The sequence below is a fragment of the Mixophyes fleayi genome, chromosome 4 (genome assembly GCF_038048845.1).
Source record: "Mixophyes fleayi isolate aMixFle1 chromosome 4, aMixFle1.hap1, whole genome shotgun sequence".
In the NCBI taxonomy this organism is placed as follows: domain Eukaryota; kingdom Metazoa; phylum Chordata; class Amphibia; order Anura; family Limnodynastidae; genus Mixophyes; species Mixophyes fleayi.
This window is the reverse complement of record NC_134405.1, coordinates 276,141,044-276,157,286: the sequence shown is the minus strand read 5'-3', so window position 1 is coordinate 276,157,286 and position 16,243 is coordinate 276,141,044. Positions and strand designations below refer to the sequence as shown.

Genomic DNA, 16,243 nt, shown 5'->3' with positions numbered 1-16,243 from the left:
ACTGTTGCTGACTCTTGGTCTGGATTTTGACATTGCTGATTTGCCTGTGACCCTGACCTCTTGCTTGGATACTGACGCTGTTGTTTGCCTGAGACCCTGATCTTTTGCTTAAATTATGACACCGCTGTTTTGCCTGTGACCCTGGAACCTTTGCCTGGATACTTGACACTGTTTTTCATCAGTTACCCAGGTCCTTTGCCTGGATTCAGGCACAGATCTCCCGTATGTTCAGTCCATTAAACCTGTGCCTTGTAGTGCTGCAGGAAGTCTCAATACTGCATACCACCTTCCGCCAGGAGTGTCTCCTCCTTGTAATCACCTGCACTACGATCTCAGGTTATCAGCTCCTACTACTAGAGAACAAGACCTGGGGGCATCCGAGTACCTGTGAGCAAGTTCAGCTCTACAGGAAAGGCGGCTGCAATAGGCGAAGACCTCTGAAGCGGTTCTAGGAGTTGATACCTGGGGCATGAGCCATAACAGTGAGATAGAGTCTATAATCAATTTGATAAACATTTCAGTATGACTTAAGCATTTGGACATGCAATTTTTTTTTACATATACGGCCTGCCACTGTTCTTCGTAAGGGTTATCTGTAGATCTGTTTCCCAAAGAAGTTGACTAGGATTTTTAGAAGCTGGCTCCGGGGAGGTAATCCCATACCAGAAGGTAATCCCTGCTTTATTGTCTCCTATTGTTATTTTTTTAAGGAATAGGGCTGTGGAGTACTGGAGAGTCTAGTTATGTTTCAAGAGGGAGGACACCCAAAGCCTAATTTGTAAATATTTACAGAAGTCTCTCGCAGGGATATGAAATTAGTTCTGTAATTGCATGAAAGAGAGCATACCCTGAGCCTCAAATAAAGTACCTATAACTTCAATACCATTAGTTATCCATAATGACAGATTAATATCTGGGATTAGTTTAGCTAAAGTCATAATAAATAGATTTTTGGTGGGGAGGTTAATAATAGAAGACTTCTCCACTAGCCTGTCTCCAAGCTCCCAACGAGTCTCTGGTTAACCAGAGTAAAGACGCACTAGAAATCTTGTAAGGGAAAGTGAGGTTTGCGAGCCCTCTCCAAGTTCATCTAAGGTTTTTTAAGTGGAGGGAGTGACCAATCTCTAAAATGGGACAATAGACAAGCCGAGTGGTATCTAGTTCTGGGAGCACCGATCCTCCTCTTTGTCTAGTGAAAGACATTCAAGAGCTAGCTATCCACGGGGGTTTATTCTTACAAATATATGAACACATGATAGAGTGTAACCTAGCAATCAAAGGTTTTGGTAATGCCAAAGGTAATGTACGGAACAAATAAATGAGTTTCGGCAGTATCATAATCTTAAAGGCTGCCAGCCTACCCAGCAAGGAGACCTCGCTGCACATCCAAGACTTTGTCAGAGTGAGGATTTGGGGAATCAAAGCTGCAAAATTAAGGTCTAGAGTATTATCTACAGAGGGGGTAATTTGGATGCCCAAGTAAGATAGCGCTGCCGCTTTCCAAGAATATGGGAAGCAAGTCCCAAGTCTCGTGACTCTAGATAGAGGTAAATTGATAGGTAAGACATTTGATTTGGTGGTATTTACTTTGTAATAAGATGCTCTACTGTAAGAGTTTAATATATCATGTAAGGATGGCAGCGAAGCCTCCGGGCTAGTAACAAACAGTAATATGTCATCAACAAAAAGACACAGTTTGTGTAACATATAATTGATAACACAGCGGGGAAGGTTTTGGCAAGACTAATAGTTTGTGCTAAGGGTTCAATTGCTAAAATAAAGATTAAGGGAGAAAGGGGACAACCTTCTCTAGTACCGTTCAAGATCTTAAAATAATCAGACAACAAGTCTGTTACTAAACATTTTGGCTGTAGGATCACTATAAACGGCCATAATCCCATACAAAAGCCTATCTTTAAGGCCAAAACGGAGGACGACCTGCCTCATAAAGTCCCAATGCAACCTATTGAAGACTTTCTCTGCGGCAAGGGAGAGGATTACCAACTCCGACCGGGCATCTGTGATACTCTCATTGATGTTTAGGACACACCTCATTTTGTCTGAGGCCTGTCGATTGCTAACAAAAACTACCTGATCAGGGTGGATTAGGTGTGGAATGAGGCTTTGTAGTTTATTAGCAATAAGCTTGATGTAAATTTTTATGTCAGTATTCAGAAAGGCAATAGGTCTATAGTTGGAACTAAGCATCAGCCTTCTTGTCCAAATGACCAGGTTTATAGGTCATACAGAGATTTAAATGAGAAAAGAAGAGTGACCAGTGGGCCTGGCGTGGGTTAAGGGTTAGGGCAGTCTCAAGGTACAGGAGATTTTTGTGGTCCATAAAGATGGTAACTGTAAACCAAGCACCTTCAAGCAGATTCACTCAGAGAGGACCAACTTCGTGGCTAATAAGTTTTTGTCTCCAATGGTGTAGTTTCGTTCTGCGGGTAAAAACATGCGAGAATAAAAAGTGCAAAGAAGGAGTTTGTTGGAAGTAGATTTTTGGGCGAGAACCGCTTCCACTCCAACGGTAGAGGCATCGACTTCTAGAAAGAAAGGAAGGGAGATATCCAGTTGTCTAAGTATGGCAGCAGATGAAATTGAGATGTAATTCTGGATGAATTGTCTGTAATAATTAACAAAGCCTAGGAAGCGTTGAATAGGCTTAAGGCCGGACGGGAGCGGACAATCCAAAATAGCATGGATCTTCCCGGGGACCATCCGTAAACCAGAACCGGAGATAATAAATCCTAGAAACGGCATAGACGAAGCTTCGAAGGAACATTTCTCCAATTTGCAAAATAGTTGATTCTTGCAGAGGCTGGTAAGGACCTCAGAAACATGGAGCAGGGGAGATGCAACATCTTGGGAGAAAATAAGAATATCATCGATATATACTACTACAAAAGATTAGAGATGGTCTCTAAAAATCTCGCTGACATAACTTTGAAAGATGGCCGGGGCATTGCAGAGACCGAACGGCATGATGAGTTATTCATAATGACCATCGCAAGTATTAAATGCGGACTTCCACTCATCACCTGCCCGAATTTTGATGAGGTTGTAGGCAACTCTGAGGTCTAACTTGGTGAAGATCTTAGCTCCTTTGATGCAGTCAAACAACTCCGTAATAAGTGGGATGGATAATAATTCTTGATAGTTATTGCATTCAAACCATGGTAATCAATGCAAGTCCGCAGGGACCCATCCTTCTTTTTTTACAAATAAGAACCCTGCTCCTGCAGGAGAGACAAAAGTTCTGATAAAACCACGTTGGAGATTCTCCTTGATGTAATCGGCCATGGCTTGTGTCTCAGGTGGGGAAAGTGGATATACACAACCTCTTGGGAGAGTCTTTCCAGCAAGAAGATCGATAGGGCAGTCCCAGGGGTGATGAGTTGGTAGAAGTTCTGAGTGGCCCTTATTGAAGACATCTGACAAAGCAGAATACTGTGGAGGAAAGGCTGAGATTATACAATCAGGAGAGGCAGCGGTCAATCGAAGGGGTTTAACCTCGGTTAGGTAGTGTGACTGGCAAGTAGGTCCCCAGGCCAGGATTTGCAAGAAGTTCTAATCCACTTGTGGGGAGTATAGCTGAAGCAAGGGTAAACCCAGGACCAGAGGTGTAGTGAGTTGAGCCAGAACCAGAAAAGAAATTTGTTCGAATTGTAAGGCCCCAATCTGGAGGGTGATAGGTTTAGTTTGTAGATGAATGGTTCAGTTGTAAATATGGGAACCGTTAATGGCAATAATAACAGGAGTTTTCAACAGAAACGTAGGCAGAGACCACTGGGATACAAGGGTATAGGAAATAAAATTTCCGGCTGCACCAGACTCCAAGAGAGCTGAGGAGTTAAATGTTGGAAGGAATCCGCAAAGAAACAGAAATGGAGCAAATACTAGAAGTAGAGGAGGTTTTAGATATCCTCAAGTTTGACCTTTTGGGAACAGGTTAGGGATTGGTGTTTCCCAATCTTTTTGGGCTCGAGTTAAGAAAATATCCAGACTTAGCACAGTAGATGCAGAGGTTATACCTACGTCTCCTGTCACATTCCTCTGGGGACAACCAAGCTCAAACTAGTTGCATGGACTTGTAGGTGCTTGAAAACGAGAAGCCAACTTAAAGGTAGGGAGGCGAGGATGATCCTTCTTGGCAGATCTCTCCGATAACCGCAAGTCTAACTGATTACATAGGGGGATGAGGGCATCCGGTGTGGAAGGTAATTCTTGAGGTGTCAGTATGTTCTTAACACGATCAGAAAGACCCTGCCAAAAGGCAGCTACAAGAGCATCATTGATCCACAGGAGCTCTGAGGAGAGAATGCAGATTTTGATAATGTATTAAGCCACAGAGTGAGTCCCTTGTCGAAGGCTCAGAATACTAGCAGCAGCTGAGGTGATACGTCTAGGCTCATCAAATATTTTCTGAAAAGCAGATAGGAAAGCGGCACAATCACTAAGTAAGGGCTCTTCTCTCTCCCACAGAGAGGAGACCCATGCCAAAGCCTGTCCGTTCAGCAAAGAAATAATATAAGCATCCTTTGTTCTGCCAGTGGGGAAGTTGTGGGGCTTGAGAACAAATTGAATTAAACATTGGTTTAAGAACCCACAACAGATTTTTGGCTCTCCATCAAATTTAGACGGTGTTGGTAGTCTAAGTGTAGTGGAGGCTGCCGAAGACGCCTGCTACGTACTTGAGGCAGCTGGAAGTGGAGCAGAAACTGAAGGTTGCGCAGCCTGGTTGGTGTCTAGACGAACGGACAGGAATTGTAGGCACTGAAACACCTGGGGGTAAATGTATTAACCTCCAGATTGTTGAACTCCCGCGAGTTCACCGTCTTCAGCGCTTAAATTTAAAGCGGCGCTGCCTTGTAAAGGGAAGTTTCCCTTTACAAGGCAGCGCCGCTTTAAATTTAAGTGCTGAAGACGGTGAACTCGCGGGAGTTCAACAATCCGGAGGTTAATACATTTACCTCCTGGTATTGAGTGGTTTCATGTTGTTCCACCGTCCCAACCAAATGTGGAAGAAAATCCTTTGATGGAGGTTCTCCAGTGAGATCCGTCATGCTTATGACGGATTGTAGGGAACTCTGCTAGAAGATACCGTAGAGCAGAGAACTGTAGTTAAAAAGAGAATAGTGGTGGAATAGTAGCACTGAACATGAACTGAGGAATCACTGGAACAGTGAGCTGAACACAAGTAAGTGATGTCTGAGAATGAGTAGCTACTGAGGAAACAACAGGGACTGCAGCAGGAGAGCAGGGAGCCACGTCTTAACCTATACCAGAGATTTGACACAAAGAACAGGCACCTGACTGCAGGGTCAGTTGCCTTAAATATCCTGTTTAAAAAAGGGGTAGCCTATTACAGGAAAGAGGGAGCTAATAAAAGGATTGTGTCTGCGCATGCGCTGACCTGAATCCAAGATGGCGGCTGCCATTGGAAGAAGCACAGCACTAGTGACGGTGGGCAGCCCTGCTCAGAGCAGGTAAGTCTGCTGGAACCCGACCATGGGCCCAGCTTGTGACATTGATGTTCACATGTTCTCTAATTAGATTTAATTTATATATATATATATGAATGTTTTAATATTGATAAATGCAAGTGTTATTAATCTTTATTTGGGTATGTCCAATAGAAAGAAGACACACTATGTGGACTTCTTTATTTTGTATCTTCTTTGGTATCTAGAAGTATTATTTATATATATATATATATATATATATATATATATATATATATATATATATATATTTATTGTGACAAGAGCCTGCTACTGCTGAAGCACATGCGAACAACTTCTTTTTATGCAGCTTTATTGTCAGGATGGTTAAAATATATTTGACACCGTATGCATTTCAGAGTATTATGGAGACCCTAAACGCTGGCTAGACATAGACCATCTCTTTTAAGACCAGCCAGCTTCCCCAGCATTTTTATCAGTGAACAAATTACATAATCAAGCTTTTATACATGATACTCCTCCCCCAGCCTTAGCTTGATGGGCAGGTGACACACCCACCTTCTCTTTAAGAGGAAACGCCAATCACTGGCTCTGTTTGCACTACTAGACACACCCTGTCTGTTTACTGAGAGGAAGGAGCTTTCAAATCATGTAAGTTAACCAAACTTTAAACTATACATAAGTCTTTACCTGGTTTAACCTCAATCTAGGTACATAACTGCGCCAATGTTTTATTCTACTTGTATACTTTCTCTGCATCTTGTCAGATAAATGCCTCCCTTTGTTACAATATTTATATATATATATATATATATATATATATATATATATATATGTGTGTGTATTGGGTATTTGATCATGCTGGTTGTTGGGTGAATATTAACATGAAATAGATGTGACTAGTAAGAAAAATGTGAATAGAGATGTGTTTGAAAATCTGTTTTGCTTTGACTTGTTATGTTTCCAAGGAGCTTGAGGTGGACTAGATAAGGTTTGATTAAGAGATTAATTATCATCTAGTACCAACTGGGCCCTGATGCCACTGTCAGGATCCCCTTAGCTGTCCAATCTATCCTTCACTTTTACTAAACCTGCAAGTTGCATTCTATGATGTCCTTTCCCCAAGCTACTAGTTACACATGAAATATTTTTTCTTATTAAGGTTTCTAATATTTGAAGTCTTAATCATAATCATATGGTTGTGTATTTAGTACTCCCCAGTTTTTTATTTGTCACTGTTTCACCAGAAGAACTTCTGACCATGAATGCCCCTTGGCACTTCATGGGTTTCATGGTGAACTATTTCTGTAACTTTTGTGTATTTTATTATCTTACATATGCTTTTTCCTTTGTTTCTCTGTTCTTTTTTCATTTTGTTTTTACCCCCCTTCCTCCCCTAGGTCTCTGGGTCACCTGATCTCAGCTACCGATCACAAACTCTCACTTATGGCTGACGTAAAGTTATACGCACAGTCACTAGTGACACTACTCTTGATGCTGGATTCCCAGCAAAACCTCCTATCTATGCACTTTTCCCATAACACATACTAGAGATAAACTTAAAATCTCCTCTATAAATGACAAGGGCTTTAATATTCCATAAAAATGCTCCACAACACTTAGATCTCTTCACTGTGAAAACCTTGATATAAATTTTATTCCGGATTTTTTTTTAAAAAGAGAGCAGCACCTATTGTTAGTATTGCTTTTATCCCCAAATATATCGGTGGTAGTCATTAATTCGGCTTTCAGAATCCCGACAAAAGTTTCAGCGACTTACAAATTGTGAATACTATAAGGCCAACAATCATTAAATACACACTTACCATATAACTGACATTCAACAGTCTCCCCACGCATAAAATGGCCATACCCGCCACCTGTATAATGTAATACAGTTGGCGGATCCAGCCATTGCCGCCTTAAAACCGGCAATCTAACCCTGACACTTCCAGAATTACTTTGTGGGAAGCAGACAAATGAGTGCTATAAGGGAAACATGTGAAATGGGTTTTTGGACTAAAAAAACCCATAAGAGAATTCAGAAGGATACCTGCCTAGCAAAGATCAATCACTGGAAACTTCTCTTAAACAATGCCTGAACAAGGACATCTTTTACTGAATAAGTCGACTCTAGAACAGCCTTAAATAAATTATTACCTGATCAAAATTGGCCGACAGCAAGCATAAATATTTCAAATGGGGCTAACAGGCCAGGCAAAATGCTGACTAAAGAATTGCACAAACAAAGGGTCACTACCTTTAATCCTAAAAGCAAAGACACCCAGGGTGCCTCTTATTTAATAATAAAAAATGGAGTGAAGTGTTTAGGGAACATTATTCAAAACTATACAATTTACAGATGTTGAAAAGCGCAATTAAGACATCCGAAGTCGGCAAAAGCCCTGGACCTGATGTGTACACAGTAGCGTATTACACATCATTTTAATCTAAACTAGCCGTAATACTCCTCAGGCCTTCAATGAAATATCAAAAACTAAGAATTTCTCCGCACAGGCTTTTGAGGCCCATATCGCTGTCCTTTAAATGGAGGGAATGGACCCAGGACTATGCACAAGTTATATTTCTCTCCTAAACGTCAATCTATAGCTGTATGCTAAAATGGCTTCTAATAGGTTGATGGCATTATTGCTGGAACTTATGCATAATGATCAAGTGGTTTTGGTCAACACTTTCTCATTGCATGTCCCATCTGATTTATTATTTACAGATACTGAAAAAGCATTTAACAGGATATATTTGATATTCATGTCTAGGCTACTTGGGCACATAGGTCTGGAAAGCCTTACATGGAAATTAAGATAAATGGAACATTAACTCAACCCTTTGCGATTTTCATGGGATCAGTCAGGGGTGCATTCTGTCTCCATTAATTTTCATCTTGTGCATGGAGGCTCTAAATAGGGTTATAAGAGTTAATCCCAATATTAATGGAATCTGGATGCGGATGACCTACTAGCGATCATAACTAACCCAATAATCAATCTGCTCCCTGTTAACATTCAAGAAATTCAGTAAATTATCACGTTTTAAAATCAACTACTCTAAACCAGGAATCTCAGGACAACTATACAAACTGTAAGAGGTTTGCAACAAGCCTTTCTCATTAGATGGCACTCCTCTCTGATTCAATACTTGGGCATCCAGTTGACTAAGGATATAAGTGACCTGTATAGGGTCATCTATATCTGTATAGCAGCTCTTGTCTTTCTCCAGGTAACTTGAAACTCTAGCTGCCAGTGTATCGCTTAGAGGTCGACTAATACAGTACAACTTCCTTTCCTCCTTAAGCCCTTTGTTTTATGTGTATATTTTTTGTGTGTATCTTTTGTGTTCTTTTTTTCCTTCCTGTTATCTAAAGAGAAACTGTGTTGATTTACGACAAATCTATTGTACTACTTTATCATATATGGTTTATGTTATATGCCTTCAACATCATCATCACCATTTATTTATATAGCGCCACTAATGCCTTTCCTTTTTCTATTTATGTATCAATAAAAACTGATTACATAGAGAAAAGAAAAAAGGTAAGAGGTTTTCTCTTTAAAGAGGATTTGTTACCAGGTGTAAGAAAGCACAGCGTTCACTGGAGTCTCACACAGCTTGCCTAAACCATTTCACTGTTTATTACCAGTTTTCAGTCTCAGCATTGGTTACAGCAGACATATCCAGCAATATCAACACATTTCTCCCACAACCCTATGTCTGGCTGCACAACAGTTCCCTCACTACTAGCTGACCACTAACTGGCATCGGTGGCCCTACCCACAAATACCAACAGTGTTTGTATCCTCCACCCAAGCACTACAAACGAATCACAGCAAACAACAAACCAATTAAACCCATGTGGAACACTTGTGTGTATGTGCTGAAAGAGAAGCCCAGGGAAAATTTAAGACTGCCTGGGTTTCTACCTCTTTCCCTATAATAGAGGTGTGACAACTAAGCCGCTTTGCTGACACTGTGGAGAGCGCATCCCAACTAGAAAGGGCATCTGCGTTTTTGTGCAGATTCCCTGCCAGTTTTAATGAATTCGGTAAAAGGAGCAGCCCTTTTGGCAAAATTAGCCATAAACCGGCGTAAGTAGCCAACTAGACCCAGAAAGGTTCTCAGCTGGGCTTTTCCGCACAGACTTGGGCCAATCTCTGACAGCCTTTACTTTGTCATCTTGGGATTTGATATGACCTTGTCCCTTAACATACCCCAAGTATTTGGCCTCACGCATGGCCAATGCCCACTTTCCAGGGTTGACAGTTAGACCCGCCTCCTTGAGGCTAATACTGCCACCACTTTGGGTAGATGTGTCTCCCAGTCCTGGGAGTGGATGACTATGTCATCTAAGTATGCAGCTGCATAGTCCTAGTGCATTTTTAAGAGCCAATTCATGGCCCTCTGAAAGGTGGCGGGAGCCCCATGTAGCTCAAAAGTTAGCACCTTATACGGAAATAACGTCTGGAGTTGAAAATGCAGTTTTAGCCTTAGAAGATGGTGTAAGGGGAATCTGCCAGTAACCTTTGGTCAGATGTAACGTAGTAAGGTACTGACTGTTGGCCAAGGTCTCCATTAGCTCCTCAATTCTGTGCATCGGATATGTGTTGTAATGGGAAACTTTGTGTAATTTTCAAAATTCATTACAAAAACGAATACTCCTGTTCGGCTTGGCCACTAACACAATGAGGCTATTCCAGTTTCTACTGGATTTCTCAATGACATCAAGGTCAAACATTTTTAATCTCCTGTTTCACTGCTATGCATCTAGCTTCAGGAATGCAGTATGGTCTTACTCTCACCACCACCCCTGGAGGTGTAACTATGTCATGCTCTATGAGCGTGGTACATCCAGGTATCTCAGAAAACACATCAAGGTTCCTCTGAACCATTTCCTCAGTCTGTCGTCTCTGCACTGGTGACAGATTGTCTCTTATGGGAAGTTTGGTTTCCTGCACCACTGCATTTACCAACCCGGCTTGTGGCTCCTCTCTTTCATGCCATGGTTTCAGAAACTTGAAATGATATGTCTGAATGGGTTTTCTTCTGCGTTCCTGTCTGCCTTTATAATTAACAGGCCCCACAACCTCAATCACCTCATATGGTCCCTGCCAATGTGTGAAGATCTTGCTCTCTTGTGTGGGTACCAGGGCAAGAACTTTGTCACCTGGTTGGAAAGCCCTAATTACAGCTGACTTATCCTAGTTCTTTTTTTTTCTCGGCTGTGCCTCGTGTATGTTGCTGTATCAACGGGGTGATCTTCCCCAGCCTGTCATACAACTGAGACACAAATTGGATAACATTGGGTTCTTTAGGACTATGTTGCTCCCAGCCCTCCTTGAGAACATCCAAAATGCCCCTTGGCTGCCTGCCATACAACAATTAGAAGGGGCTGAACCCTGTAGATGCTTGAGGTACTTTCATCACTACGAACATTAAATAGGGTAATAACACATCCCAGTCCTGTTTTTCCTGCGCTTCTGCCTGTCTCACAATATGTTTGAGTGTCCTATTAAAACGTTCCACTCACCCAACAGTCTGTGGGTGATATACTGATGTGTGTAACGTTTCTACTGTTAACAGCCGGCACAGCACTTTCATTAGACAAGCCATAAAGGGAGTACCCTGATCAATCAAGATTTCTTTGGGGATACCCAAACTTGTACAATACAGAAGGAGTTCTTTTGCTATTGTACTGGACTTTATATTGTGCAAAGGTATAGCCTCGGGATACCTGGTGGCATAGTCCACTATGACCAGTATGTACTGAGGGCCACGGGCTGATTTCTCTAATGGGCCTAGCAAATCCCAACCAATATGTTTAAACGGGGTCTGCACCATGGGGAGTGGGACTAGCGGGGCCCGGTAGTCTGGCTTCGGACTTGTCTCTGACATACTGGACATGTCTGGCAAAATTGTTTTGCCTCGTACACTCCTGGCCAATAAAACCTGAGCAATATACGCTCCCCTGTTTTATCTTCCCCCAAGTGTCCCCCACACAAATGTGTATGTGCAGCTTTGAGAACAAGTGCTGTATGGACTTGTGGCACTAACAATTGCTCTACAGTTCTACCTTGTACATTAGCAACTCTATACAACAGATCATTATTCTGCATATAATAGGCAATACCTGCTGCAGGCTTGTCAACTTTATCTACTCCATTGATCTCAACTACATTCTTATAGACATTAGTTAAGGCAACATCTCCAAGTTTGTCTCGGCCAAAGTCTCTTAATGGAAATAAATTAGACAATCCTGCCCAGTCTGAGTTCTTGCTGGGAGGCGTGACCATTTCACCAGTGGCCTTGCCAATAAAAGATGGCAGGAACTGGTTCTGCATTGGTACTTGTGCGGCTCTCAGTTGTCTTTGCTCCAACATCTTAGGAAGTATATTTTCCCGAACTTTAGGGCTCAGGGCAGATCACAACACTTTTCCTTTTCTGTTCCCTCAAGCTCCTCTGCCAAGGCCGGACTTTTGGCCTTGACGGACGTGTCCGGCTGGATTCACTTCTAGAGGATCTGCTTGAACAGTGGAAAGCCTCTGCCCAGGATTAAAGGGTATGGCAGTTTTGGGGCAACTGCTGCTACAATTGGGACTGTCTGTCCATTTACAGTAACAGGCAAAATGTCATATTCCTTGGCCGTCCCACAGAGTACCTTCACTTTGGGCAATTTATGAGTCCATTTCTCTGGCGATATGAAGCTGGAAACCAAGGACAGTACACTACCTGAATCTACCCGATCCAGCACTAGAAGGTGATTCACAAACACAGTCACGAATAACAAGCAGGACTAGTTGGTTGTATGTGCGCTAGGCAACAATCCATAGGTTCTACTAACATTGGGCATTGTACCCTCTAATGTTCAGGCTCTTTGCACTCGAAGCAGATTGACTTTTTATCAGGCAATCTGTCCTCACCAATGTCTGGTCCACTGTTCCATCGGCCAGATTTTGGCTGAGGCACAAACGTTGTAGCTGGCAACGGAGGCTTAGGCATATGCTGCAAGGCACTGTATCTCTCCACAACATTAGCTAGTTCCTCATACATTTGAAGATCCGCCTGCAGTGCCCACCTTTGGAGTCCATACCCCGGACACAATGGTTAATGGCCAGAATTTCTATCATTTTGCCTGCAGTATTCTTTTCTGACTGCAACCACTTCTTTAGTGGTCTACTCAGTTCAGCAACCTGAGTCCGAACTGGTAGATCTTAGGAGAGTCTCCAGTCATGATATCGTTGGACCTCCCTGGCTCTGGTGACCCTCGCCAAGATAGCAGTTTTCAGCCGCTAATAGTCGCCAGTCTGGTCCTCGTCCAGATCTATAGAGGTCCGTTGCGCCTCTCCTGAAAGATAGGGAGCTAAGTGTTCGGAGCAGGTGGCCACTTTATTTCTGTTGCGTGGGGGTAGCTTGAGCATCCCTATCCTGTCCTCCCTGAGCGATCTCCTCATGGAGAAGACATGTTTTTTTCCTCCTGTACTGCTGCAACATTCACCAGGGTTCTTAAAATGTCTTCCATTCCCACAGAAGTTTGTGCTGGGAAGTGGAACCTAGCTTCTTTCAGCATTCACAGGCAAATAAAAAAAACTGTGGGGTCCACACCTAATGCACAACTTAGTGACCCACAAGGTGTGGCACTACAACTACCAGAATTTTTATTTTTATTTTTTTTTAAACCCTTTTTTGTTTTCAAAGCTGACATGTGCTTTAGAAACCTTCAGTGGTAGATAGCAAACACACAAATGTTGTTTTTTTGGACCGGACCCAACTCACAGTTTGAACCTTTAACAAGTGTAGCACTACAATGACCAGAAGTGTTTAAACTTTTGCTTTCTTTTGCAACCAAAACAGCTGCTAATCAGTTCCCAGTACATAGGTTTGTCTCTCTACAGCAACAACATTTGAAACAAAGCATTACAACAATTTGATGCATTACAGTGGTTTTTAACAGGCTCCACTCACCACCTTTGCGTCTGGAGGCTGTGTGGACGGCTGTGTTTTAGCTGTCCTTCAAATCCCACTTATAACACCACATGTGATAAAGCATGGCATTCACTGGAGTCTCACACAACTTGGCTGAACCATTTCACTGTTTATTACCAGTTGTCAGGATGGCTTAAACAGTTTCAGCATTGGTTACAGCAGACATATGCAATAAAATCAGCACAATTTTACATCTGGCTACAACATAGTAGTTTCCTCACTACTAGCTGACCACTTACTGGCATCGGTGGCCCTACCCACAAATACCAACAGTGTTTGTGTCCTCCACCCAAGCACTACAAACGAATCACAGCAAATAACAAAGCAATTAAACCCATGTGGAACACTTGTGTGTATGTGCTGAAAGAGAAGCCCAGGGGAAATTTAAGACTGCCTGGGTTTCTACCTCTCTCCCTATAGGAGAGGTGTGACAAATAAGCCTCTTTGCCACACAGGATATTATGCCTTATTTATATCACGCGGGAAAGAGTATTTTATTCAAAACATTATTTATGAGCCAGCCAGGCTTTATTAAGTACGCACAGAAAGTGGAAGCAGGGCTAGCTTCCTGTAAAACTCAGAGCTCTCCTCTTGTATGGGCAGGATGACACCTTGTGCATTATGTAGTAAGCAATTAACATGAATAACACAATTACAACATGGTCCTCTTTAAGCCTTGATTCTTACGTTAAGTGCTATGTAAAATGTTTTGATCTGCTTTACACTCTCTTGAATACAACAATTTACGAGTTACAATTAATATGAAATGCAAAAAATCGCTCTGCGCATGCTCAGAAACGTGACTTACGCCAATAAACGCAATTGCATATGATTCATGTCTGAACGTAAATGACTTGACTAGCTGTGACTTGAGGGGAGGCACAGGGGAGGGAAGTAGCGGATAGACATAGGCAATATCAGGCATTCCAACACAAATGGGGCCGATTGAAGTACTAGCATTCTCATCAGTACACTTGTTTCAGCACTAACACACTGTGTCCTGTCACCATAACACTGTGCCCCTTCATCATCACACTGTGCCCCTTCATCATCACACTGTGCCCCTTCATCATCACACTGCTCCTTCAGCATCACACTGTGCCTCTTCATCAATTTCCCTTTTATTGCACTGCCCCTTTCATTTCAGTGCTGCCCCTCCATTTGTTTACTTACCTTTTACTTAGCTTTCTTTCTTCTGTTTTCTTCTCTTTTTCTTCTGTCTTCTTTTCTTCAAATTCAGGCTTCTCTTTGCGCCACTCCTCATTGAAAATGTCAGACATGATGACATCACGCCCAGCAGTCAGTCCGAAGGGAGGGAGGATGGAACCGCCCCCGCACAGGTAAATATGATTTTTTTGGGCCGGCTGATGGACAAGCAGGGGGATGCCAGGTGGAGGGCGGCGCCTCTTAGGCCTTGCATTCCCTGCTTACTGCTATCCATGGACACGGCACTCCTGTGCGAATGCCGTGGCCTCCCAGGGAGGGCACACTGGGTTAGAGCTAATTTAATGTAAAAAAATATATAATTTTTTTAACATTCCAGATTTGTATTGTTATATTTTGTATACTGTTAAGAGTTGTTTATTTATTTTCTATACGTTCTTATGTAACCTTATATTACACATTTGCTTGTATGTATACCGCACTCTGTCTGTTAATGTATGGCAAGTAACATTTAGGCAGAGCATACTTACACCCAGATTCAAATGCATCATTGGAGATCCACTTGGGTTTGAATATGGGTGGGAAAACGTTGAAATTCCGTGGGGTTTTTTTAACCGCAGGTTGCGGTCAGACTTTAATTAGGCACATAATGTACATAGTAGTTAGAAATTATACATTTTAGGAATAAATTACCTTTGCCTGAACATTACAGCTGGGTCTATGCTCACAGAAGTCATGCGGATAATGTGGCGGATTTCTTTCGCAATCATTCGCAACTTCTCAAAATTTATCAGCCCATCTACTTTTGTATCATTTCCTGCAAAAAAAAAATCATATACAGAAAAATAATGTAAGAATCACCAAACTAATACTGTATTAGAGATGTACTAAATTATAATTACTTAATATTTGAACATGTGCCATTGCTGCTTAATTTTACTACACAAATAATGGTACAATTAAAAAGAAGCAGTAAAAAGCATGCAAAAATGTGAGCACAAATTATATACAATATTTTATATCACAGTTAGGATTGAGGATGAATATATACACTGATCAGCCACAATTTTAAAACCACCTGACTAATATTGTGTAGGTCCCCCTCCTGCCGCCAAAACAGCTTTCACCTGTCGAGGCATGGACTACACAAAACCTATGAAGGTGTCACATGGTATCTGAAACCAAGACGTTAGCAGCAGGTCCTTTAAGTCCGGTAAGTTACGAGGTGTGGGGCCTCCATGGCTATGACTTGTTTTTCCAGTACACCCCACAGATGCTTAATTGTATTGAGATCTAGGGAATTTGGAGGCCAAGTCAACACCTTGAACTCTTTGTAATGTTCCTCAAGCCATTCCTGGACAATTTTTGCAGTGTGGTAGGGCGCTTAAAGAGACCACTGACATCAAGGAATACAGTTTCTAGGAAGGGGTGTACTTTACTTGTTTTGCACCAATGTTTAGGTAAGTGCTAGATAAATGCCAGGACTCAGGGTTTCCCAGCAGAATATTGCTCAGGAGCATCACACAGTGTAAAAGAAAACATGATTCATCAGACCAGGCCACCTTTTATCCATTGCTTCATTGTCCAGTTTTGGCACTCACGTGCCCATTGTAAGCATT

At 42.1% G+C, this 16,243-nt stretch overlaps 1 protein-coding gene across 4 annotated transcripts in view; it reads right to left on the bottom strand.

Moving 5' to 3' along the window:
* Positions 1-16,243, bottom strand: part of LOC142152769 (rap guanine nucleotide exchange factor 6-like) — a 536,756-nt gene that overhangs the window by 143,205 nt on the left and 377,308 nt on the right. For all 4 annotated transcript variants that reach the window (XM_075209755.1, XM_075209754.1, XM_075209756.1 and 1 more), the window contains exon 17: positions 15,318-15,441. In XM_075209755.1, the coding sequence (XP_075065856.1) occupies positions 15,318-15,441 (124 nt within the window). The remainder of the gene's footprint in view (positions 1-15,317; positions 15,442-16,243) is intronic.